Source organism: Idiotropiscis lumnitzeri, chromosome 12 (genome assembly GCF_059441095.1).
Source record: "Idiotropiscis lumnitzeri isolate Australia: NSW breed Sydney's pygmy pipehorse chromosome 12, RoL_Ilum_1.0, whole genome shotgun sequence".
Classification (NCBI taxonomy): Eukaryota; Metazoa; Chordata; class Actinopteri; order Syngnathiformes; family Syngnathidae; genus Idiotropiscis; species Idiotropiscis lumnitzeri.
Window position 1 is genome coordinate 21187322 of NC_142402.1, and position 27055 is coordinate 21214376.

The 27055-nt window shown below is 43.8% G+C and overlaps 2 protein-coding genes across 4 annotated transcripts in view; both read right to left on the reverse strand.

Annotated features, from left to right (window-relative positions):
- Window positions 1–707: 707 nt before the first annotated feature.
- npc1 (Niemann-Pick disease, type C1) lies at window positions 708–15262 on the reverse strand. Its single transcript, XM_088311467.1, has 25 exons — window positions 15093–15262; window positions 12125–12253; window positions 11375–11481; window positions 11135–11304; window positions 10299–10466; window positions 9971–10220; window positions 9780–9862; window positions 9350–9720; window positions 8276–8502; window positions 8078–8178; window positions 7561–7663; window positions 7131–7320; window positions 6414–6596; window positions 6224–6338; window positions 5979–6106; window positions 5775–5909; window positions 5578–5667; window positions 5096–5286; window positions 4910–5025; window positions 4201–4330; window positions 3940–4125; window positions 3233–3464; window positions 2823–2936; window positions 2083–2245; window positions 708–1758 (listed from the first exon to the last, which is right to left on the reverse strand). Exons 1-25 carry the CDS (start codon window positions 15168–15170, stop codon window positions 1676–1678), a joined length of 3843 nt encoding a protein of 1280 aa, XP_088167593.1. The 5' UTR covers window positions 15171–15262; the 3' UTR covers window positions 708–1675.
- An 845-nt stretch (window positions 15263–16107) lies between these two features.
- The window catches only part of egfra (epidermal growth factor receptor a (erythroblastic leukemia viral (v-erb-b) oncogene homolog, avian)), a 32819-nt gene continuing 21871 nt past the window's right edge, over window positions 16108–27055 (reverse strand). For all 3 annotated transcript variants that reach the window (XM_088310669.1, XM_088310670.1, XM_088310671.1), the window contains 16 exons: window positions 26870–27002; window positions 26598–26688; window positions 25857–26014; window positions 25315–25353; window positions 25046–25190; window positions 24825–24947; window positions 23633–23731; window positions 22508–22693; window positions 22108–22263; window positions 21103–21178; window positions 20473–20619; window positions 19876–19973; window positions 19645–19812; window positions 18841–18888; window positions 18662–18755; window positions 16108–18047 (listed from right to left, as the gene is read on the reverse strand). In XM_088310669.1, coding sequence (XP_088166795.1) covers window positions 17719–18047; window positions 18662–18755; window positions 18841–18888; window positions 19645–19812; window positions 19876–19973; window positions 20473–20619; window positions 21103–21178; window positions 22108–22263; window positions 22508–22693; window positions 23633–23731; window positions 24825–24947; window positions 25046–25190; window positions 25315–25353; window positions 25857–26014; window positions 26598–26688; window positions 26870–27002 — 2090 coding nt within the window. In that variant the 3' untranslated portion in view covers window positions 16108–17718. The remainder of the gene's footprint in view (window positions 18048–18661; window positions 18756–18840; window positions 18889–19644; window positions 19813–19875; window positions 19974–20472; window positions 20620–21102; window positions 21179–22107; window positions 22264–22507; window positions 22694–23632; window positions 23732–24824; window positions 24948–25045; window positions 25191–25314; window positions 25354–25856; window positions 26015–26597; window positions 26689–26869; window positions 27003–27055) is intronic.

The following is a 27055-nucleotide window of genomic DNA, read 5'->3' on the forward strand; positions in this document are numbered from 1 at the left end:
CCTAATCCCTTTTTGTTCCAGCCCTGATGAGAGACAACTGAATCCGCTGTAATTGCAAACCGGTGACTCAAAGCAGCACATTAAACGCTTCGCACACTTATTTATTGATAACCCTGCTCAAAGCCTCAAGGTCACATCTATTAGGACAAAAGCAAAAGACTAGATAACTTTAAAAATAAAAAACTGAAAAATTCCTGCAGAATTGTTTTTAATTGCACAAACACAAACGAATTTTCTAGTATTTTTTTTTACCACCAGAAATTTCTTTGTGCATTATTCAGCTTCAAAAATTCTCAACGCAGCTTAGATTTCAACAACCAACTGTAAACCCACACACGCATTCGACATCAAAATACCATTTTTACATGCTACAAAAAAAACCCAAAAAAAAACATTATGGAAAACAATCGAAAAACAATCCGTCTTCCAAATTTCAGTCCATCCAAGTGATGGACCAAGTTCGTCTGTCAGCAACCTCTTCTGGTAGAAACTTCATACAACAGCAAGGCAGTTGCTTCCAGTATTTATTTTTTTTACTCTTCGGAATTGAAACAATGTCCTGTTTTAGAATAAAGGGATTGAAAAAAAATCTGGTCGTTTCATTATTTAATTGACAAAGTAATTAACATATTGATTATTAAATTAATCGTTAATTGCAATCCTAAAATTATTCAAGTCAAAGGTCAACAAAAGAAAGAAAATCACAGTTTCTGAATTTCAAAAATACAACTTTATTTTCATAATATTCCACATGTTATTAAGGATAAGAAGTAAAAGTAGACTTGTGCCTTTTATGCTAACCTCCCGACGGACTTTATTCATGTCGGGATGTCAGATTTACGCGATGACACGTCACGATCTTATCAGAGCTTTTAATTGACCCAACGGGACAACAAATTATTTTGTGGATCGCCAACAACCCGCACGCAGGCCCCTTTTATTTTGGGTCGAGAAATTTGTATTCATGTATTAAAAAGTATTTAAAAACTCTTATCCAAAAGGAATGGTTGAGTAACTTTTACACAGCTTCCTTTTCACTCCAAAGACATCAGAACTGCATCAATTAAAAACGTTGAGTAACCCCCCCCACCAAAAAAACTTTAGTTTGCTCAAGAGCACGCCATCATTTTCCAGATGTTCCAGTCCTCCAGTTAATGCTGAGTGAAGCGTTAATATTATAAAATAACGTTACTGTGAAGGATGTGAACGAATATTTAAATCGGTTGCATAAATTAGAGCTATTCACACATGTGCGCAAAGCTAACACTTAAACCTGTTGGGCAACCGTAAGAAAAAAAAAAAAAAAATGTTTGTCAATGATAGAACTTCAAGTAGATCTTGCTCGAGTACCGACCTCGTCAACTATGAGACAGTAAAACCATTTAGTCCTTACCATAGTTACAACCTGCACGTGATGGCATCATTACCTGGTACCAGTGATAACTCGGGTGCTGATATTTAAAAAAAACGATTTAAACTGACCAGTATTCCCCTTTAAAGAAACCCACATCACCTAGAACGTACGTGCCAAAGTGTCTGTCCCGATGATATTCCAGACGCAATTCTGTCACTGGAGCGCCAGATAGTTGTGGCGTGACGACAAATGTCAAGTCCAAACATGTTGCGAGACGATCGGAAGTTGTCAGTCACGGCGGGAGAAAAAGGTTCGTCTGTCTTAGTAGTTGAGGAGCCGCTCCCTTTCGGTTCCGACGAAGCGCCGGTTGGCCGCAAACACCTTTGCCTTGTTGGGCGAGGGACCTGGGAGAGAAACAAGATCGGTATGACCGTGGAGAGAAAAACAAAGCATCCTTTCACACCTTCTCCCGACGTGTGCTGTCGTCACTTGCAACAATTTCCAGCAACTGAAGGCCTCTTTGCTGCCTGTCTTCGTACAAAAAAGCTCGTCTTGGGCTTAGCATTATTTGACCAATATTATTTCATCTTCGGTCTTTATGAACACCACGTTCGAGCTGTGTGTTTTTGCTTATTTTAATAAATAAAGCGGCATTGAAATGTAGAGTTTCGAAGGGGTGTGTAGACTTTTTCTGGCCTTCCTTCATGCACCATTCGATGCGTACTGACCGATGTAGCTGAGCAGCACGGGCAGAAAGATGAGGCCGTGCGCGGCGCCCAGCAGCACGATGGCCAAGTACATGCGGAAGTAGAAGACCTGGAAGATCTGCGATTTGGACAGCGCCAGGATGAGGATGCCGCCGAACTTTGTCAGTGTGATGCCGCTGAACACCTGACAGAAGGAAATACACAAGTAGAATACAACCGGAGCGAACAACTCGATAGTGGATGAGAAAAAAAAGAAACGCATCCATGGGGACAGTTGAAATTTTTTACGTCCAAATAAGGACTAAGCCTCAGCAAACTTTGGTTAACTTTTATTTGCAGTTGTAAGACTCACAAAGGAATGTTAAAATTCATAAAACCTTGACGATAGAGTTCTCATTCACTACCAGCCAAGTAAAAAAAAATTTTTTTTGGGTCTTTTTCCGCGGACATTTTTGCTCTGTTAAGCAGCATTAAAAAGCTGAAGAGATCTCCCTCACTGCTTGCGTGGCGATTACACGCCTACTTATGACTCATTTTTGAAAAATCAAATCATCTGGAAGTCAATTATTTTTTATGTGATGTTTCAAGATGAGTTTGAAACGTTCATTGAAGTGTTTTGGGCTCGTACTTTGCACTTTTAAATATCATTAGGGGCGAATACTTGATTGACGTGACTTGTCGCAAAGAAATGGTTTCAAAATGTGGACAAAATGGAGGACAAGGAGCATCCAGGAAGACGTAGTGATCGATTTCAGACTTACCGAGCTGCCCATGTGAGCCAGCGCCTCCTCGGCCCGTTCCACTCTGCCCTTCTTCATGCTGACGGAGAAAGCCCGAACCAGATGACTGCAGAACTCCACAGAAATCCCGCAGGCCTACAAAAAGGAAACGTGAGCAGACGACGACGACGACGACGACGGACGACGACGGACGACGACGGACGACGACGGACGACGACGGACGACGACGGACGACGACGGACGACGACGGACGACGACGGACGACGACGGACGACGACGGACGACGACGGACGACGACGGACGACGACGGACGACGACGACGACGACGACGACGACGACGACGACGACGACGACGACGACGACGACGACGACGACGACGACGACGACGACGACGACGACGACGACGACGACGACGACACGTCTCGCCTCACCATGACCAGGTTGACGAGCGAGACGGCGTTGAGGCTGATGTTCCACAGCCACATGACGCCAAACATGTTGACCAGGATCATGGCGATGGTGATGCACACCAGCACGGCCGACCACAGCTCGAAGCCCAGCAGCACCGCCGTGACCAGGAAGATGGCGCCCAGCGACACGCTCAGGTTGAAGGCCGTGTCGTACGCGATGGTCAGGTACTGCTCGTAGAACACATAGAAGACGCTGCGGAGCGGGCGCTCGTCAGTCACTGGCTCGCACGCGATGACGTCATAAGTTCCGATCGCTACTATGCCGGAAATCGGCGGTTTGTTGGATCGTGTATTGTGTGTCATGCTCTCGCATGTGGGCAAGGAGTGCGAGTCACCAAGAAAACGCAGACACAGTTAGTCACAGCTCACACAAATACTAGGCGGCATCGCACGCCCACCAGCTGAGCCCCCCCACTTCTGCCAGAAATTAAAAAAACAAAAACAAAAGTGTGCCAGCCAATTTCAGGCATTCAAGGCTCACAGAATATTTTGTTTTACGTCTACATATACTGAGAAAGTCCTCAAAGAAATGTAAGCTCAAGTCTGCTTCAGGCACCACTTGACAGAAATTCCTGCAGGCCTTTGGCTACTTTAATTGGATGTTGTCCATTTGTTAATCCTTTCACCGTGGCACAGGAGCGTATTACACACTTCACAGTATGACCCACCTGTAGGCAAAGACGTTGTGGTCCATGGTCCGACTGATGTTGTCAGCGAGGACGCGGGCCATCTTCAAAGCGTCAATGTAGTCCGACGACTCCCTCAGGATGGTGTGGAAGGACATGAAGTAGCTGGCCCCCACCTGAGTGTTGTTGGGATAAACGTCCACTGCGGTGGCGTAGGCTGCATGGCCGCTGCAAAGAAAACAAGCAGTGAGGGTGATGACGGAATATTTTCAAACACTCATGCAATTGAGCAACTGGAATTACCCTTTTCCACACTTGACGTTGGGATTGTCTGACAGGAACATCGGGAGGAAGCGCATGAAGTCGTCACCCACGGGCCTCTGCTTCCCACTTTGTGTCAAAGGTCGACAGTGCACACATGTTGGGTCCGCCACTACAAAACCACAGACCAGTGGGTCAGAATTGTCCTGCAGTCTATTGAAACGTTACAGAATGTTTTCCATCGTTAAGGCAACGCTTCAAGTCATTTTTGACATCATTTGTCCTTTGCGGGCCACAAAAAATGAGGTTGCGGGCCAGATCGGGCCCACGGGCCTTGACTTTGACACCCGTGCGCTTCCGCTTTCTTTTGGTGTAAAATATTTCTATACAACTGAGGTTTCCTATGCCGAACGACCACAAAATGATTTCTGCGAGGCATCTGTGTTTTTGACATCATTAATCAACTTCAAATTAACTCATTTACCACCACTGACGGCTTAAGACGTCAAATATCCTTTTTATTTTTCTTTACTCATCTGGTAGTGAATGAGTTAAGGATATTTTGCAGTTGTGTGGAAGTTGAGGCATCAACTAGTCGGTTCAAGCCCTGCTGGCCGGTAAGCAATTTTTTCACTTTGTGTAAGTGCAGCGCCGTGTTATGAACACGCATGTGGCCGGTGTGTTTGTCAGTCCGTTTGGAATACGGGGAAAAAGTCAGCCGGAGAGTTGTTGACATTGGATAAAGATTTACCTGAAGCGTTACAGAAGGCTCCTGTGGCATTGTAGTAACGGCAGCAAGTGGACTGAGGCTTGACCCAGTCGAAGTAGTCGTCCAGCCAGGAGGAAGGCGTGAAAGCCACGGTTGAGCTGAAATTGAAAAGAAAGAAAGAAAGGAACATTCCGTCCATTTCTTTCAATTTGAAGATGCGACACTTACTAGTTGCTGATGAGCGACGCCGAATAAACTTGCTGCACCAGCGAATCGTTGTTGCAGCCCACGCCGCCGCACACGACGTTCTGGCCCTCGAGGCTGCTGTAGTTCAAGCCGTCCTCCACCACAAAGTAGACGGGAGCGCCGGTGTGGAGGTACTGACTCAGGTTCTTGAAGTACTCCAGCACGTAAGAATCCTGTTGGAGGCCAACAACAACACAAGGATACAGTTGGAAAGAAAAAGTCAGAGGAATCGGAGTGAATGCACGACATGGACCGCATCGGCCACTTTTCTCGGATTTATTGAAATGATGAAATGATATCCCCCAATTTATTGATGCCAATGCAAAGACACCCATTGAAATATATTATATAGTTCTTTTCAAATATGCTCATTCTTCTCGTAATATTTGAACATTTCATCACGTATGGTTGATACCTTAATTAAATATTCTATACTACAATATTAAATATTCACGGTGACTCACATCAGGCATGGAGAGCTGCTGATCCAGTCCGATCTCAACTTTGTTTACCACAGCGATGCTGAAGGACAACGCTCCCACAAACACAGCCACCTGAACAGAGATGATCACATGACAACCTGCGTTTATGACGAAAGAGTAGAAAAAAAAAAAAGGAAGAGGGCAACTGTTGCAGACGTGCCGCTGACGCACGCACTCACAATGATGGGCCGCACCCACTCTTTGAGGATGAACGGTGCGTAGAACTTCTTGAAAAAGCGGAAGAGGATGCTTTCCGTCTTGCCTTCCTGACCTTCGGGCAACTTGGCGCAGCAGATGATATCCAGACGATTGGCCTTTTGCGACAGCACCATCGAGGAACGTCAGCTGCGATCATGGTCTGAAATCTCAAAGTTGCGCCTCACCTCCTGCCTCTTCAGGTCCAAGCCCAGAAGGCTAACGAAGCAGCTGATCTGCAGCAGGAAATCAATAAAAACAGCCAGGCCGGCAAAGAGGGAGAAGGTCCGGACGGCAGGCATGTTGGACAGCGCTCCTGCAGAACAACAAAACCATCGGCATGAAATTACAAAAGACGCAATCACCGTTGAGAACTTCAAGAAATATTCACCGGCGCATCCGATTCATCATCACGTGCGCTCGATTCGCATACCCAAAAAGAAGGCCAGAGTCTCGGAAAAGGAGGACAGGAAAATGCTGGGCGCCACGTCACCGAGGATGCGTCCGATCTGCTGGTGAAGTTCCTCCTGGGGCAGGCGCTCATCTCGCTGACAGCCCAGCAACAAGAAAAAAGAAAAGATGAATCACGTCACGAGGCGATCGACTCCACCGTGTGCAGCTACCTGATACGTTTGCACGATGATGAATATGTTGTCCACGCCGACCGCCAGCACCAGGAAGGGGATGACCTCAATGACGATGAGGGTGAGGGGGATGCCGATGTAGCTGAAGATGCCCAGCGAGGACGCCACGGAGCTCAGCACAATCAGGATGCCCGCAATGGCCAGAGAAATCTTGGAGTCCACCTGCAAGAGTGCATTTAAAAAAAAACATTTGCGTGGGCTTTAAGGTCATTGAGCGCTGAACGGCTGCTAACTACAGTGAAAAAACAAAAAAAAAAATTTTTTTTTTTTAAACAAATCGGAATTCAGCACTTTTTCTCTTTTTTTTAATTTTCAATAGTTAAAAAAAAAAAAAAAAAAAAATGATATCTACTTCACTGATATGACATCCTTCCGTCACGATTTAGTTTTCGGCCAAACTTTTAAAATGCATTTTGGGGAATTTTACAAGCCAACTTGAAGCAGAACGTCACCCCACAAGTCCCCGTCTGTGGCCAATGCTTTTCTCTGTTGCGTTTTTTTTTTTTTAATCTCATGCTGCGTCTTTTTAACGGAAGTAGTGCCTAGGTGTTATTCAAATGATGCTCAATTGCCCTTTTCCCCTCGTCTGCCGCTCCCTTTTGCGAGCCATCAAGTCATGTGGCAGCAGGTCGAGCCGGTTTGATTGAATCCGCACGACGTGTCGTGACGAAGTCGCGATAGCAGCCGCTTGCTCACCAGCAGTCGCCTGCAGCTGTTGATGTGTCCCAACGCCAGCGAGATGTAGACAAACATGATGGCGTAGCTGAGGACCACGGTGCTGATGTCACTGTTGCTCTCCCGGTTGATTTCGTCCTCCACGCTCCGCTCGGCGTTGAAAGCGATGGTGAGGTTGGGGTTGTGGAACTCCTTCATGAAGCGGATGAATCTGGAGCGCACGCACACACACTTTTAGTGAAGATCGATCGATGACAAGAAAGCTTGGATTGCGATCTTTCTCATGACAACTTTGTCTAATGAGAATTTGTGTTGAGTGCATATTTGCTTCGCTTTTGTGAGTTTAGTGTGGCTGTCGCTTGAAAATGGATGATCTAGCTCCGGTTCAGGGAATGACATGATGTCATTCAGAACAAATGAATCCCCTTTGAAACAAAACAAAAGCTCTTACTCTTTTTCCCACGCCCGTGCTTTGCCCAGCCTGTCCGTGTCGTTGAGGTAGTTGTTGATGGGGAAGGTGATGACAAGAGCGCTCGCGTTGTTGTAGTTGCTGGCTGGTATGGTGGCAAACAAACAAACAAACTCAACTCAACTTTATAGAAGGAGCACACATGAGCCGGTTGGGATGTGCAACCGCCGTCATTACAACTTCTGTTTTCTTTTCTTTAAGAAAAAAAATGGAACGCTTTGAGCTACAGAAGAGCTGCACTGCAAACTACCGTTACATTTCCACCTTTGTGAGAGTGCCTTTCGAAAGCGAGCGTTGTTATTGTGACGACATGAGATCATCCAGGTTATCTCGTTCTCGGAATTCCCAGTGAAGTTAGACGAAGATCATTGACCAGCATTTTTGAATGCAATAAAAAAAAAAGAAATAGTCGATGGCTGTTTAAGGCCTGATGATGCAACTTTATAGATGTTGTGGAATAGGTTGTCCCTGAACTTCATTTCGTGTGTGACGATCTTACAATCATAGCCGCCAAGGGCCAGCCAAGGGAAGACGGGGCCTCCAAAAGTGCCGAGACAAGGATCGTGGAGGACAGTGGTGTCATTTAGGGACGCTGGAGCGCTGAAATGCAAAAACATGTTGAACGCTAATTCATTTTAAATCCTTTCTTATTTCCATGGCAATGCATTAAGAAAAAAAAAGGAGGGGGGGAGTGAACCTGACACAGTAGAGGAAGTGGCTGTGAAAGTCAGCGTAGACAAAGAATTCGTCGCCCTGCTCGTGATCCAGTACAGCGTGGCTATTCTGGAAGTAGTTGAGGACACTCAAGATTGTGCAGTTGTCGTTGTAAGGAGCCAGCGGGGCAAGACAGATGTCCTTCAGCGTGACGTTCTGGCCATCGTATGAGGCGACGAGAGCCTCGATGGCAAGCTGCAGGTCCAAAACCTGGTGGGTTTGACGAGGGGGGAAATCAAATTAAAATCAGGACTTTGGAGTTGCAACAGCTTGAGTGATGACACAAAACAGCCCCGCTTGTGAACAAATATTAGAAAGTCAGTCAAACTCAAGCAAGAAAAATGTAATGCGGCCAAAGAAGCTCATCTCATACCTGCGCTTTTTTTTGGTGTGGAAATAGAAATGAGTTTTAGAGAAATAAAAGAATGATACGATGAAAAATATTTTCATCAAAACAATAACACTTTCAATAAGTTAAATAAGAATATCAAATTAAATATTAGAAAATTTTAATTTGTTCATGCACGAGTACCCATCCCTCGACAAAATAGTTACAAATCTTAAAATCCTCTACGATTGAGAATTTAAGGAACCGGTAAATAAAATCAAAATGAAAAAAATGAAAAAGCAAAAGCAACAAAAAACAGGAAACAAATACAAAAATGTAAGGAAAACAATTAGATCAAATAAAAACTGGGAAAAAAATGCGTAGAATCAATTACAACAAAGAAAAAAGTAGATTTAAACAAAAATGTCATCAGATAACATAACGACAAAAACAAAACGAAAAATAATAATAAAAAAAAAAAAAAATCAAACAAAATTATTAGTCAAAACAAAATCAGAAACCCCAAAACAAAAAAATCAATACATTTATCAAATTACAAAAATAAATGAATATATAAAACCGAGCTAAAATTTTGAAAAAAATGCAGACTTGAATCGATTACAAAGGGAAATGTTTCCCTTCGAGCGCATGGTCAAGAAACTCAAGAAGCTGCACTGGCTCTCAAACTGCAAATGCTCAGAACCGAAAAGAAATTCATTCCATTCTCACCTGATGGAGGATGTCCTTATCCAAGATGGCTCCAAAGGGGACGTCGGAGCCCCCAAAGTAGGGCTTGTAGGTGAAGTTCTTGTTGAGCGGCGTGGTGATGATGAGCTGAGCCGTCCTGTAGAAAGGCCCAAAGTGGCTGTCAAAGTAGTCCTTCTCCTGGCGCGCCCGGCTGCCGGGCGACGACCACAATTCCACGGGGTCGGTGGTGATCCGCATGTAGACCAGACCGCCCGAGGATGCCGTCACCAGGAGCACGCTGCCCAGGATGATCAGACCCGGGTAGCGCACGCACAACGAGCCCCATGAGCTGAAGACGGCCCGCAGCGTGTTCTCGAAACACTCGCCCAGCGTCTCGCAGCACGACGCGTCCACTGCGGACACAGGATGACTGTTACTTCTGGAAAAAATGATGAGAATGAAATCCAATTACCTGCTTCGGGATTATCGCTGTTGAGCGACAACGGGTTTTTACTATCCAAAATGGGCCCGTACTCCGACAGGACCGTCGTTCTCCTAAAAAACGCACACATTAACTAGTTAGAATTTAATCCTCAGGTCTTGTTCAAATTCATCTCGTTTGTCGGCCCTCTGATGCTTGTTTTTTTTTTTTTTTTAATTTACCTGTAACACCACGCTGCGAGCACCGTGCCGATAAACACGAACAGGAAGGCGATGTAAGAGATCCACATGATGACGTTCATGGCGTCCATACCGACGATGGTCCACGGAGGCGGGACAGCCGGGGGGACGGGTTGAGGCCCGCACGCTTTGGTGCAATCCTGGCAGGAGCACGGACCCGAACCATCGTCCAGGCCTTCGGAGCAGCCGTATGTCTTGTTGTTCATGGGCGTGTAGCCTGACACCGGCACATCTAAAGGCAATTTGAAATCAGAACAATTAACATACGGACAGAAAAAGATAAGTACAAAAATCAAATAAAAATGATTACCCGAGAATATTGGTATGATCGGAAACGGAGCCTGCTGATTGTTGATGTCAAACATGAATTGGATCCAGTTGGTGGCGTTGCAGTCTTCGGCGGATTTGCCGCACAACAGCGACAAGGCCTTCACGTTGCTCGACGGCGCTTGGACGTCCCGGCAGGCGTTGTACATGGCTGCAAAAAAGGACAAGGAGCCATTAAGCTGACATTTCACCAGCACCCGTGCTTTCTTTGGGTTCTTGCTTGGCGCCGTTGCGTGGAAATTGAGTAGAAATAAATAAGCAAGTGGGAGAAATTGGAAAGAAGATTTGTAAAAACGTTGCATTAAACAACACCGGAAAAAAAAAGAGGAATGTACAAGCACAAACACAAGAGCAGCAAAATTGAATGTTCTTCTGAAAAATCCAAGGAAAAGGGAAAAAATATTAGTAGTGATGTAATAAAATGAAATATGTAAACCTGATAACTACAAGTGAGGAAAAAAATGTGGATTTGTACTAAAAACTAATGAGAAATTGTCCCCAGGTTTTTTTCATTCTAAATAATTATAAAGGATTAAAATGAAAAAAATATCAACAAAAAAGGGTTGAAATTGAAAATAAAATAAAGCAATCAATATTTGGTGGGAAAAAAATTAATTGGTTGTTAAATGAGCATGAGCGTGAGCATTCTCTAGAAAGTTTGTTTACGTTTTTGATGAATTAAAAGATGAAGGGGAAAATTTGTAATATTCTATCGAACAATTACATCATGAATAGAATGCGGCTTTTACTTCATGTTGGGTTCAGATAAGCGAGCAAATCCTCAAATGACGATCACGACGTATGAAGTAAGTGACTCACCGTTGGAGAATGTTTTTCCGATGTAGTACTGAACCTCCACCACGCTGGAGATGCTCAACTCGGTGGAATTTGATATCTTGAACTTGGTGGCATTCATGAATTGACTCTGGTGCGGGCTGCACGTCAGCTCGCAGAAGAGGTTCATCAAGTTGAAGAAACATGACGGACACCTGCACGCACACGCCGAGAACGATATTCAGGAGAAATGAGATTCCATGACGGGTGCGTTTGTGTTCATACCGAGACAGGAACTGCAACGGCAGCTGCAGACTGGCTTTCAGAGTACGCAACTGGTCCGCATTGCAGCAGAGATTGCGGGTGCCATAGTCATAACCGGGACACAGCTCCTGCATCGTACGTACACAAATACAAGAGTCAATAATAAGTTAAATAAAAAGACACAAAAACATGTCAAACAAATGATCAATTTAATTGAAATATTTCAATTAAAAAAGGAATAATAATAATAAAAATAATCATAACAAATGAATCCATGAAATGAAATTTGATCAGCGAAAGACGACAAAAACGTCAAAATAAAACAAAAGTCATTTTTATTAAGATAAAATAATGTCACCAAAATAAAAGAACAAAATTACATTTAATAATGCGAAATAAAAAGCATGAGAAAATTACAAAATCAATTAAATTAAATAGTTAAAAAATAACCAAATAAAACTAAATACAACAAAGTTAAAGTTCAAACTAAAACAAATAAACTGGAAAATACTAAAAATTACATATTAAAATAAAAACAATACAAATCAGGATTTTTTGAAAATACAATAAAACCCATCTATTAAAATAAACTATGATACATTTTAAAAAAATAATTACAATAAGACAAAATCATGAACAAAATAACTATAAATATCAATATGAAATATTACCAACACTAAATATATTTTAAAAATAAAATTAAAAATGAGAAGGAATGATGTAAGAAAAAAAAATGTTTGGAGAGATTGATTTTGTTGTCCCGACACGTACCGTGAGGAGGTCATAGCCATCCGGGTCCAGAGGTTTGGCGGCTTCCGTGTAGTTACAATTATATTTCTTTCCGGGGACCGTTTCAGACTCGGCACACTCGCCGTACCACACGCAGTGCTGTGCCGCCGCCTGCACGACAAACACAAGCAACGCAACGTCAACTTAAGATGCCGCCAGAGTCTTTACTGGCTAATTTGCTCTCGTGATGTCCTTTTATTTGGAAAATGTGAAGTCAAGCAAAGTGTGCAAAACAATTGGTGCCTCATCTGTCTTAAAATACAACTATTTCACTTCTGCAAACACGTTTCCTTTTCCGCATTTGGTATTTAAGGGTTATACATACAAACGTTTAGTCACCGATTCAACAGCGACGACAGCATACAACACACACAAAATACCTTTTTGAATTGCCTATGGATGCCACAAGATGAGGACAAAGCACTTTTTTTGTTTGCCCAAGTCATATTTTGAGGAAGGCGACATTCACACTGCAGGACTTGATGCCCAATTCAGATTTTTGGTTAAATCCAATAATTTTATGTACTCGTTAACGTAACAAAAACGACGTCATGTGAACACAACGCATACGTTCATACTGCAGACGCATCGCAGAAATATCCGATTGATATCCACATTCGAAAGAGGCCCAGGGCAGATTTAAAAATTAAAAAAAAAAAAATGGAATTGTACTGTTCACACTACATGAAAAAAATTGTAATAAATAAATAAAAAAAATCAGATATGCAAAAAAAAATGAGGAATTAAGATGCAATGAGAACATAAATGAGATCCCGCCAGATGGCACCAAAGCAATATTTCCCACATGGGACATGGCTTTGGCCTGAGAACACAAACAGGAAATAGGCGAGTATTTCAGTAACTACTAGACGAGGTTTCTGTTAATATCCAGGCAGGCTCACTGAAGATGGGAATTGAAAAAAAAAATGGATGTAGGCAATAAATAAGAATTGGGCAGTGTAAATGCATCCTTCAATAGATTCAAGCTTCTTGAGCTGTCATTCGGACTCTTCCTGCCTATTCAGCATCACAGCGCTCACATGCTCACGACTTGGGGGAAGTAAATTCACTTACTCCACAAAGTACCTTTTTTTTTTTTTTTTAGAACCCGAATGAACTGCGGAACTACTCGAGTGTTTCGGACGAGTTCAAGGATGGCGCGGAAGTGGTTTGCATTACAGTCATATCGTTGATCAATCAGAGTGACGTGCGATGTTGGAGCACGGCCAAATAGCGGAAAGAAGAAAAGACGAAACAAAGCGCGTCAATGAGAGAATGACGACGTTTAGCCGGGCCTGATTGAATCACAACATTCACATCGTCACGCAAACCTGAGAGTTAAACCTTCACACTGCCGCCGGACTACAAGGAGTAGATGAAAACTCAACATGGCTCACGCACGTGACAATATTTGGCTTGCTTTTGTGTTTTGGATCTTCATCCTTGTTCGCATGACCTGCTACTAAACGTTCAGACAAAATGGTGGCGTTTCCTTGCGTTAAAAAGAAAAGCACAAAGGTCAGTGAAATCGGTGGAAATTGACAAGATTGGAATGTGCTGAAATGCATATTGACGAGCCACAAAGCGTCTGGCACAATGTCCTTTGGACACACGAAACAAAACTGGAGCTTTGGAATGAACACGACGCGAAACATGGAGGAGGCCGGTTCCGTTCTGGGCCTGCTTTGCTCCACCCACAACGGAGTAATCAGAACTTTATTAAGGAATTCACCTTAACCCCCAATAATTCTACTGGAGCACAAAAATAACAATGCCATTGTCTCATTTTGAGTCATTTAATTTCTGCTTATTCTTACTTTTTTGTTTCAAGTTATTTCAATGACTGCAGCGTGTGACCAACATTTTTTCCTTCTCCATCTCGATAGTCGAGTGTTTTAAAACACCTATGACCAAGCTTTTAGACGCTCAGCGCATTTCACGCCACAATGTTTTGATATCCTCTGCAAATATTAGAGATTCCCCCGTACAGGCTGGCATATCCTAAAATGTACAGGAAGTGAGATGACTTTTTGAATGTAAAATTTTGGCTCAATTTTTTCAGAGATACTGGGTGTCAAACAAATCGAGCTTCTCAACTCATTTTGACTTATTTGGGGACATGCAGACAAAATTACATTCAATTTTAGCAATGCCGTGGAAAATATGGTGCCAATTTTCTTTATGCTAAAACGTCACTGGGCCGCTTGTGTCAATACCGCTTTGCACATGCAAACAGACCATTCCATTGATTTGAACAGGAAACAGATGCTCGGGTTCTTTTTTGTCCACTTTTTGAATTTCTTAACTTCATTGATACCCAACATAATCACATAATTTTAACACCATTTTGTTACTTTACTCAACTACCTTTTGGTGGCATTTGTCTTGCTAATAATAATAATAATACTAATATTTAAATTTAGTTTTCACGTGTCTAGTCCAGCTCTAGTTTTCAGAACTTTTTATTTCTACTGTTCAGTATATGTTTGTCCTTTTCTTGGCCCTGTTTCAAATGTTTCGAAGTCCCTGAACCTCAGAGAACATTATGTTCTGTCAGGCAAATGTGTTGATTAGTGAATGTGTGCGATAGAGGATTGCACACGCTCGAATCGTTTCTTTCACTTCAGTTTCTCCGGATAGATGACCAGTTTAAATTCCTCATACAACCGAGAGGCTTGTTGTGAACTTTAAAAATTGACATTGTAGAAGAAAGATGAGAAGATATGAGGAGAAGCCACTTTTTAAGTTGCAGCCCCGTTTTGTCCTAAACGTCACCGCCGACGCGTACTTGTAGAAACGACGTCGATAAATCAAAGCAAGTTAGCATGAGCTAATTTGAGACGTCACTCCCGTAAAGCCGCTTGTGTGTATTTTCACGTGAACGCTTCGGTTTGGAGAGCTGAGTCATGTTTTCAAATCACGACAAGCACACGCAAACAAAGCGACTTACCCATCGAAAATGGGCCTCCGAAAGGAATAGAAGCAGCAGTAGGAGACAGAAGCCACCTCTGTCCGGTACGAAGCCCATCGTGGGTGTCAGTGGAAAGTCAGCAACACGACGACCGCAGTGGCAACGCAGCGAAACTTTCGCATATTTTGTTGTGGGCTGGAGCTTCTTCTTCTTTGTCTTGCTTGTTTGATCAGGGGGCGGAAGGCAAGACGAAACGGCGGTGCTGCCACCAACAGGCAATATTGTGAACTACGCCATATCCCTCAAATTCTGCAAATGTACTCATCAAGAATTATCCCGTACCGTTCGATTTTTCAAAATGCGCCTTATCTCAATAAAAGTTAGGACATACTAATATTGTATAACGTATGTACTAATATGACACAAGAAACGTTAATGAAATAATTGAGATTTAACTCAAGATATCTGGCCTATTTTTTGCGTGTGTAAAACACTTCTCCCATTTTTTAAAAATAAATTTTCCAATAAAGTCATTAATTATCTGTTTGGTGTTATGCTGAAATGTGTTTTTAATATTTTTACTGTTGTGTAACTAAATACAAACAGGAATATCAACCACATTGTTAGTACTTTAGGTTTATTTAATTTATTATATAGAAAGTTTATTGTAATTATCATGGGTAAATACAGATTTTATTTTTTTACTTTTCCGTCCCACCCACATGCAGAATTACATATACTACAGTATAATCATATGTTAATTGGAGTTATGGAAATAAATATGCAATTTAGAGCTGCTTTGCTTCTTGTTGAGATCTATTTAATGTATTTGATTCACACACACACACAAAATCAACCACGTGTGAGTGATGGAGCCACTCACCCAAAAACAGAGTGAGACATTATGAACATGAATGCTAATCTTATCTACAGTGAGTCATCATTGACTTGAGTTGCTGCACTCGTGACTGATAAGCTGAGTGAATCAACTTAAAAAAATAAATAAATAAAACAAAGAACTCAACTTCAGGTGAAAAGCAAGAGACCACAGTGATCATTTTCATAGAAAAAAATGATTTATTCATATACATACATTTAAATGATCACAATTCTGGTACATATTTGCATACGATGCAGCGCTTATATATATTCATAGTGTGCACGTATAATTTTATTTATTGATCACAGCATAGTGGCTACACTGCTCTAACCTGTACATGTACCTGTGTCACATCTGGCAAAGGAGGCTGAACAGGTTGCTACATTTCGTGCATTCCTTTAAAACTGGGAATTTTATAGTTAACACTCTCGCAGGCAGGAGGGAAAAGATACAGCGGCGACAAGCCGTGGAAGAACTGCTAGACCATAGAAAAGTGTTTTATTTCTGTAACCACGGGGAAATACTACATTTATTGAAATGGTCTCACACTCGCACACAAAGGCAGAAAAACTCGCAGGGCTTTTGCTGACCTTGAATTTTCAAAAAAGGAATGTGTTGACAAGTTGTTTCTTTTTTGTTAAAGTCAAATAGATTTTTTTTTTTACTTCTCTTATGCAAAAACACCCCCCGAAAAAAACCTAATGGATAAACGAAGATGGCCATATGACACCGGATGTTCTGCCAACAGTTTTTTTTCCAACCATTTCATTAAAAAACAAAAAAAAATGTCCTCAAGTACCCCACTGGACACGCAAAACGCTGCAAGAAAAATTGTGTCCTGCACACAACAATAATAAACAATAAATCTAATATACCGCTATAGGATGCAATTTACTCCAGGGAGAACGGAGCACAGCAGCAAAGTGGAGACCACCGTGGGAAAGCGAACACGCAGGACTCGACCGATGAATCGGACGGACGATTTAAGAGGCTGTTTGCTGGTTTTCAACAATATTCGGCCAAGTGTTTTTGTTTTTTTCACACAACAATATAAAACAAAAATAAGGAGATTCAACCCGCCCCCCCCAAAAAAACCTCTTTGACAATATTTGTCTTTGTTGTAAAGTTAAACAAACATTAAAAAAAACAAAGTAATCGAAAAGAGTCGACTGTTTGTCCTGTAATTCATCTTTACTGTTGTGAACAAAAAAAGTTCTTTTCATTATCCTACAGTGTAAATTTTTACTCAATGGGCTGAATAATCGTTATCAAAGCTTTATTCTGACAAATAACGGAATCGGCGTCTGTCTCAAAACATTTCGACATGTCTGGCCCTACGAAGATGAGCATGTGTGTTCATTTTTGTGATGGAAAAGGGTTATTTATTTGAAACGAGTGTTACAGGTTCTGAACTCCACTTTCACGAGTTTTCCCGCAAAAGCGGACGATTCACACATTCTACACTTCCTCATTTGGGGGAGGAGCGTCAACGAGCATTCCCATTCCAAGAAAGGTGAGTTAGCCCCGCCCCCTCCATGTCACAGTGGGTCCGTCTGACGTCTTGAGTGGTTGTAGGATGTCCAATCAAATGGTTTTGGGCTTGAGCTGCTCATTTCCATTTCCCGTTTTCTTGCCTGCCGCGGACGGGTTCGCTTCCTCATTGTCGTCACGAGAGCTTTTCACTTTCCGACAGGGCTCGCGTGACCTTTCGGGATGAGTGTTTAGAGGTGACGGATAAATTGATGGTACCGCTCAGAAATGGCAATGCTTCAGTTCTAAGAGCCATCAGGCCGGGCCCAGGTACTCTGCGTTTTCTGCCGCCGGCAGGCGTCCGTTCATGCGGGCTTTGAAGGTGGGCGTGAAACTTTGCTGGTAGTCGGGGTTGTCGATGCTGTTCTGCAGCTTGTACTTGTGGACGGGCTGGAGGGCGCCGTTGGGGCGGGACGGGAACTCGTTGAGGTACTCGGGTCCGTTGAGCCCGTTCTTGAAGCAGTTGAGGTACTCGGAGTCGTCAGCGTCGTCCGAGGAGATGGTGGGAAGGAGGGTGCGCGCTGGGCCGGGGTGCTGGTACACGGGATTCGTCATGTCCGACGCCGTGTTCTGGTTCATGTAGTCTGGACCAAAACGGGAGAAGCACAGACGCTTGCGTTTTTGCAGATCAATCAATATTAGATACTTAATAAGACTTATGTAGTGTAGGGCGGGACCGATTAAACGTTTGTAAACCAAATGGCCGATATTTGTCGATTGTTTCGAATAGTTGTACGCAAGTATACAATTATTTTTTTCAAGCTCATTTTTCCATATATTATTGATGATTAATATATGTATCTAGAGCTCCTAACTTACTCAACACTTTGACTTGCAGTCTTTTAAGCATTCAGTTTGACAACTTTTCAAAATTCTTCCAAACAAGTCTGGCTTAAACATAAGTCACAAAACCGTAAAATGGACTACAACAGAGATGCAAACAAATCTGTGGCTTTGTAATTTTTACTCTTCCATGAACTTCATTTATCATAACTCTATATAAATAAATAAAATAAAATAAAATGAAAAAAACGTAAAACCTACCAAACAACCAGAATGAAGCCAGTTGCAACCTTCGCGATTTGACATTGTGCAATTTGCTTTCCGACCACTGGAGGTCACCATTTCTTCGCAAGTTCAACAAAGGCAGCCTGAGCTCACCCGAGTCACGTGTGACGCTTGGAAAAAGGACACTGACCTGGAGCAGGCTGGAAGGCGTCATCTAATAGTTTATCTGTGGGATCGGGAATATAACGAAGAACTACACTTCCGTCCCTGCTGGGTAATCCGTTCTGGAAACACACACACACAAAAAAAAAGGCTTTAATTTGTCTTCAAAAGATGTTTAAAAATCTGCAAAAACGTTTTCTCTCTTACCAGTAATCCGTTTCTGCCATTGCACGTCCCATTGCTGCTGTTCAGGCTCTGTCGGGAAAAGAAAAATGTGTGTTAATGACACATTTTCCATTTGAGTTATTACATGGTCTTGTATTGGCAGCGAGCGGAACCGCACGAGCGGCGTGAGAAGCATCCAAGAAGTCACCGTGACGAGCTCGGTCGCGTCTGTCATTGTTGAAAAGGAAAGCAATTACTTTGAACAAGAAGAGCTAATTAAAACACGACGACGGAGAAAAGCGCCTCAAAAACATTTTGCGGCCCTTCACGCCTCCACTTTCTGCTCCGATATGACAAAAACAGAACGTCTGCAAATGTCATCACACTTGATGCGCTCAGGTAGAGAAATTGCCAACAGCGAACCTGAGGAAGAAGAGCTCCACTTGGGAGGAAACGTGGGAGAGGCGAGGAGAATGAGGCCGACTTGTTTTTGTTGCCGTCTCTGCGGGGGGGGGGGGCCACGTCGCCCACTACGTTGTCCACTAACAGAATATCCAGATCAAGATGTTACCCCTCTGGTGGTCTTATAATTGAATTGCCGTTTGAAATTGCTTTAATCTTGAATCTTCAGCTATATTGATTGGCCCCACGGTACAAAACGACTCCCCCGCACATGTTCAGAAATAGTCAGGAAAAAAAGGTTGTTTCAGTTCCCAAATGACGTCTGGGCAGGCACGCCAGCGAGTCAACAATTTGTATACAAGCTATTAAAATTCTTCGTTGTTGCTTTCTACACCAAAAAAAAAAATCCAAACGGCGGCTCTGACGGCGAGTGCGAGCGCTCACGGTGGAGTGCAGCAGCGGCGTCGTCGACGTGCTCGGGCTGGCGAAGAAGCCGTGCTGCGGGACCAGGTACTCGTCGGCGTCGACGGCATCCTCCATGTCCTCGCCGCTCACCAAGGTGCGGAAGAACTTGTTGTCGGAAGGATTTTGCAGGCGCAGGCTCTCGTCGCCCTGGCAAAACAAGTCAGCCTCGTGAACGGCAGCTGGCTTAAGATCGGAAGTCAAAGGTCATACCTGGATGACGAGATAGCGGGGAGGATCCCGCGCCATTTTAGTGAACTCTGCGATCAGTTCTCGGAAACGCGGTCGACTCTCGGCGTCGATCATCCAACCTGCGCGCACGACCACATGAACATCATTCTTAACATTCGACATAAAACGTGCGCGTTGTTCAAGGTCTCAAAACGATTGGCAGACATTCACAAACAATTTTGAAGAGGTTAAAAATTTCGTGGCGACAAGAAAAACTGTTTGCACTCAGTGGAAATGGACTTAATATGTTATTACTGTTTTTTTTAAGTAAAATATAGAGTGCAATCCTTATTAATTTTTTTGGGGGGAACAGATTAATTATAATTTCATTCATTTAAATTTTTTTGCATTTTTTTTCCTTTTCAAATAAACAATGGAGAAATGCTTCCGTAATGTGCAATCCTTATTAAAAAAAAAAACATTACAACAGATTAATTCTAATTTCATTCATTTCAATGGGGGAGGCTGATTTGCGTTTTATTTTTTGAAATAAATAATGGAAAAATGCTTCCTGGAAGGAGAAGAAAAACTTTACCCAGAAATCCACTGACTAAGTGTGGTGTACGTTTCTCCACTTACACTTGACCATGATCATATAAACTTCGATGGTGCAGATGGGAGGCTGAGGCAGCCGCTCGCCTTTCTCCAGCACGCCGGCAATGTCGCCGGCCGGAATGCCGTCGTACGGCTTGGTCCCGAAAGTCATCAGCTCCCACACGGTCACGCCTGCGGGGAAAAGGAGAAGTCACTTGGGGATGTGAGCGCAAATGTTGACAAATGGGATGTGGGAGTTTGCCGGATGTATCTGGGGAGTTGAGAGAGGAGGGGGAAGGTTGTCATTTGTGCCAGGGCTCGCTGATGGCTTCCACAGAAAGGTACGATCAAACCCAGAGGGGGCCGAAGACGATTTGAGAGCAGACGAGAAAGAAAGAACGAAGGAAGCAGCGTTGCGTTCTGTTCCCATGACGCCGCAGCGAGTACGCGAGCGTTCGCAAGCTGGAAGAAGTGCTTGTGTGGGTTGATGTGATATTGTCCAACTGGGAGCGCTGGTGTGCGTGTGTGGAAAAAAAACAAAAAAAAAACAACCCAAGATGTTCTCCCATGTCATGTCGTGTTCTTAAATGCCGGCAACATCCGTTTGCAAATGTCCTGGCCTCCGAAAGCTGTTTTTGCGATTGGAAGTGACACGAGCCGCTGTGTGGGACTCACCGTAACTCCATACGTCGCTCTGGTGTGTGTACGTCCTGTTCAGTATTGATTCCAGAGCCATCCATTTGATGGGCACCTGGAAAGTGAAAAAAGAATCATTGGTGACGCTCGCTGGAATACGAAACGACGGCCCTGCAGGAAAATGTCTCCGCATCCACAAAACGCAAGATGACACACTTTGGGAAAAAAAAAAAAGGCTTCTGATGGAAGCGCACCTTTCACAACACGGGAGGGGCTTTTATTTTGAAACAAAATTTATTGGTCAACTTCAAGAAGTTTACCGTATTTTCCGGACTATAAGCCGCTCCTTTTTTTCCTCGATTTTGAACCATGCGGCTAAGACGACGCTGCGACTTTTGTGTGGAGTTTTCTTTCACCACTAGGGGCGCTCTATCGTTCGGAAAATACGCTCAATAAATCTCTCCTCTTTCTCTTGCGTCTGTTCCATTTTAATGAGCAAAGTTGTTGCTGTGTTTGAACAAGCTGTTGTTGTGCATTCAAAGTACAAAACTGATCTGGACATGCAGCCTCGTGACATGACTCGTTTTTGAAAACATAGAAAACTGCAGCTTATGGCCTGATGCAGCGTTTTTTGTTGTTTTTTTTTTTTTCCCAAAAAGAGTTGCTGCGGCTGCACCTTATAGTCCAGAAATTGTTAGTACACATATTATATTGCATCCAAGCCTGAGGATGCTTTTTAATGTCTTTGCGATTAGCGGCTTTAGGATGGAGCTGCCCGACAACGCAGGGGCGACTCTTCTGTCTAGAATTGAGCTGAGAATCTGATTAAAGAAGGCTCTTATCCGATTTGTCTTTTTTTCCTCGGAGCAATTATTTATATTCCTTACGTAACACTTGAACTGAAAAACAAAAGAACGGCACAAAAATAGCATCAGTCGTGACTGGTGACAAATGGGCAGCAAACTCAGCACGAGGGTGTCCATCACACACGTCCGAATGTCAAAGCTGTCAAATGAAAACGAAAATGGGAGTTTGACGACCAACCTTTCCTCCGTCCGCGCGGTACTCCTTCTCGTCGGCGTTCAGCAGCTTGGCCAGGCCGAAGTCGGTGATCTTGACGTGCTGCGGGGTCTTCACCAGGACGTTCCTGGCCGCCAAGTCGCGGTGGACCAAATGACGCTCCTCCAGGTAGTTCATCCCCTGGAGTCAGAAAAAGGACGCCATGATCAGGTCAAAACTCATTTTGAACGACAACGCAACAGGAGCATTTTTCTTGTCGTCGCCACTGCCCACTACTGGACGGGGTGTGCAATTACACTTTATTGGAGTACGGCAGGAAATAAAAAAAACATGTTCCCCAGGGTCACACGCGCCCCCTCTCGGGATCGCACTGACCTTGAAGATGACCTTTGCACTTTGAGAAGTCAAATCGAGCCAAGCTCACCTTGGCGATCTGCACGCACCAGTTGAGCAGGTACTGCGAGCCGATATTATCTTTGTTCTCCTTGACGTAATCCAGCAGGCATCCGAAGGGCATCAGCTGGGTGACGAGCTGCACGGTGGACGTCAGACAGATGCCCAGAAGACGACACACGTGTGGATGCTCCACGCTGGCCATCACGTACGCCTCCTGGACGGGACGCGGGGGGGGGGGAGGGAATATGTCTTGAAGTTTGAGTTTGAGCGTGAGCTGGAGTCTATCATGGCGGAGTTTGTGGCCAGAGGCGAGATAAATGAAAGGGCAATGACAATTTCAGCCAAAATATAGAAGGAGAGCTTTGGAAAATCATTCTCATTTATCGTTAAATCGGGTCAATAAAAAGCACCTGTGGATGACACGCCCCCACCCAAAAACAAATCGAAAAAAAAAAAAAATTCTGTTCTTGTATAGAATACAGTCCTTCGATTTGCTTTATTATCGGAGTGAATAATATGAATCAAAACATACCAATATGCTTTCAAATCCAAAACTGCGCTTTTCTCATAACGATGATTAATTTTTTTAATTGATCTTTTTTCGAAAAATCTTGTTCTTGCACTGTATGCGCTTAATTTTCCTTTTTTAAGTTATTTTTTTATTTCTTGACTTTGCTTTTAACTGATTTGAAATGTTGGACTGTATGTGAAGCATATTGAGACGTCGTGTATGAAAATATTTTTTTTAACATGCCTCGGTGCTGGTAAACGTCTAAACAATGTGAAAAATTTTAATTTTTCATAACACCCTCAATTTGAGATTCTTACTTTTTTTGCAATAAAAAATAAATAGTCAGGCATCATCAAAGGGAAGTTTTGTTTCATTCTCAACTTTCCACTACATGACGGATAAAAATGGGAAAATGTCACTTCAAACTTTTTCTGCAAAATGTTTTGATGACAAAAGCATTCGCCCGTAACGATTTCCTTTGGGAAATTTTGCATTTAGAACAATTCGTGCAGTTTGAGCAGATTGCATTCATTTTCCAGAAGGCCTCGAATCACACCAACGCCCACGCGGCCCCCGCGTGGATTTGATTTCTTCCAGGGAGACGGTTTCTCTATTTACAGTCAAAACAAGCGGTCCACTTACGTCTAAGATCTCTTTGTTGGCTTTGGGCGACGTGGCCTCTCTCAACACCTTGATGGCTACTGGGATCTTCACGTCTTCTCCCTCAGGCACCCAAAGACCCTTCATGGGCACACAATCAAACAAGAGCTCCATTTTACTTTACGCTCGTGTAGTAGGGCCAATATTTGTGCAAGTCTGCGTGTTTGTCACACGTACAAATTAGGGATGAACCGATCTGCTTTTTTTCAGGGCCGATACCGATTATTAGTCGTCATGGAGGCCGATAGCCGATATTTCAAGACTGACATATATTCAAATTTCGGCAAAGTCGGTTGTCGTGCGTGTGACTCCAGGTGAAAAAACAAACAGGCAGCTGACTGCTGATTGGCTGCTACCCACTGCACAAGGAACCAATCCGATGGTGCCGAGGGCGGGTTAATTGGCTTCTGCCGGCAGGACCACCAGCACGCCAGAGAGAGAAGTGAGCTGCAGCGAGCAGCACAGAAAATAAACCAGCTTTAAATTCATCGGCCCTGAAAGTTAAAAAGGCGGCAAAATGACAAATAGCGGCCCCGATAATCGACCTGGCCGATAATCGGTCTCACGCTAGAACAAAACTTTGTGGTTTTCACGTTGGCTACACCTGAAACTTGTATGAGTCTTCATTGGTAAGTCAAATTATGAAACAAAACAAAAAGTAAAAGGAAAGCAAAAGTAAAACATGAGCAACATTGTTTTAAAAATTCTTTTTCTAGATTTTGCAACATCTCAATTGGACATGCAAGGCTTTTAAGCCATCCAAATAAAAAATAAATCTGAATGTGCACTTGAACGCATTTCATGAACATTGCATGTCGCGTATGCTCGAGTCCGTTTTCAAGTTTAATGTCGCACATGACGGGTTGTTACCTGTCGTTTATGAGCAATCACAAGATTTCTTCCTTCCACTGGCAATAAACTGGATATGAGAGTCCAGCAAAAAAACGCGAGCCAAACAGAAAACAAATAGCAGAAGCTTTGCGTCACGGACGCCAAGCGAGCCTCCAAGTGTGGGCAGAATGCACACAGGAAGCCAACGTGTGAGCACGCGAGTTGAAAATGTGTCTTTTAATTGAAAAATTGACAACAGATGCGGAGGCAAAGTCAGAAGCGATTTCTTGGCAAACTCGCCATTGCAAGTTAAAAAAAAATAAGAAGAGAAGCCTGTTATTACCTTGTAGACTGTCCCAAAAGCCCCAGAGCCCAAAACTTTGATTTTCCTGAATTCGGGTTCCTTCAGGATGCGCAGCAGGGCCTGATTGGGCGCCTCGCCGCTCGGAGTCAGCGGCTCCACCAACTGAAACGACAACGACGCCAAAACAACGCGCTCCAGTCACACAGCTCTCCCAAGAGATATGTCGAACGCTTTTCTCGCCTTTCTCCACCTCATCGTACCTCTTTCTCCTGAAGTAGTCGCCGCATTGTCCGCTTCCTCTTGATGTGGCGTCGCCGCAGCAACACCACGACCGACAAGCCCGCCACCAGAACCGCCAGAAGGCCGCCCACCACACCCGCCGCAATCATGGACAGACCCGAAGAGCTAAAAGTGAAAGAAGAAAACGATTATTCTGGGGTGTGAAGTTTGTGAAGCGGGAGGGTTTTTTTTTTTTCCTGAATCGATGAAGAAGCAGATTCACGGAAGTCAATCAGTGGTGTCTACTTACGTTTTACCCTGGCAGCCTTCACGACCGGGCCCCATGCACCTGCAAAAAAAACATCATCATATATATATATATAGATAAAAAAAACGAAAAAAAAAAAACACTGATATAGACAAAGATGCATTCTTGCTCGCGTTTTCACATTTGGGCAATTTGGAGTGTGAAAAAAAGAAGCAGAATTATTGTCCATGTGAAGCGTGATAGGATTTGTGACATCCCAAAACAAAAATAGCACGAGACGAGAAAGGAGCCACGATGTTTTTGGTCAACAGAAAAAGATGTTGAAGTCGTCATTTCCATCCTAAAATACGAAATCGCGCCAGTTTTCAGAATCAAACCCAAAAGAGGATCTCTCGGGACCACATTTGCCAACTTCAAAAGAAACCACACGGCCTTATTATACGCCAGGGGAACCGCGGCCAATCAACAAAGACAAGTGGTGATTAAAGTGAAAATATCGCCATACGAAAATAGAAGAAAAAAAAAAAAAAAGCACGTCATCATTTTCAATGTAATGATAATGATTAAAACGTTGCTGATGTTACCCTCGGGTGCAGTTGGGGTGACACAGTCGGCACACTTTGGTGTCGTCGGCGTACTTCCACACGAGGGAGTCGTCCTCGCCGGGCACGCCTTGAGGACAGCGGGACACGCAGAAAAGTCCATCCTGGAAGTTGGCGCACTTGCTGCAGTTGGACGAACCCTGCAAGGGGGGGGGGGGGGGACAAAACGTGTTAAAAAAAAAAATTTTTAACATCCGCTCCATAATATCGTAATAAATTGAGTATTTAATTCAAGTCACGTCAATAATAAACTCCATTTGGAGTTTCGAGTGGAGCTTTTCATCTTTGCCGAATGCTCGAGCATCGCAAGCAGTCGAGAGGTGACGAGGAATGTGGGCCAGATACGGCACGAAACACAACCGCAAAAATTCCTGCTCTGACGTACATCAACAATTGCTTTTGTTGAAACGAGTTGCCCGGGAAGTGCGAGCACTAGATAAACATCACAAAACAGTTTTTTTTTTTGCAATCAGGTGCGGGAAGACTTTGCGTAATCGTCGCTTTCTCAACACGTCTGCTTGATCACGCAACAGGAGCCTCAACATTTAGCTTGCGGCTTGGCCAACATCGACGGCGAGGAAAGGAGCCAAGTGGAACACGCGTTGCCCCGCCCCTTCGTCCGACACACTGCCCTCGGGCCACGCCCATTTAATCATCGGGCAGCCTCCCGAGAAGGTGTTGAAAATGACGTTTTGGACCGGGACAACTTCCCGTGTCACATACCGGAGCGCTGCAAGCGGCCGTCCCGTTCAGATGACGACACTCCGGGTGACAGGCCACGCAGGTTTTCTTCACCACGGCCTCCCGAGGCTCCCTGCGAGAGCCGGAGAGGGTTACATTTTAAGCCAGATTTCATGTTTGACAAACTAACTCCGGTGAGAATGTTCGGCGTATCCGTTTCACCGGCTCGCTTTGTAATAACAAATCGCTCATTAAACATGACGGCGAGATGGCCGGGAAGAGCGGACGCTTCGCGGCGCGTCCTCTCCGCTTACCCGTCCAGGATGTTGCAGGAGTCGACGCAGCTGCCGTCGCGACTGTGCTCCCGGCAGGCGAAGCACATGTCCGGGCCGGGACCCCAGCATCCGTCCGCCGTGCACTTGCGATCGCACGTATCGTTTCGCTGAGCTGGAAACAAACAGAAGACGATGATCACGTTTGCGTTTTAATGACAACTTTCT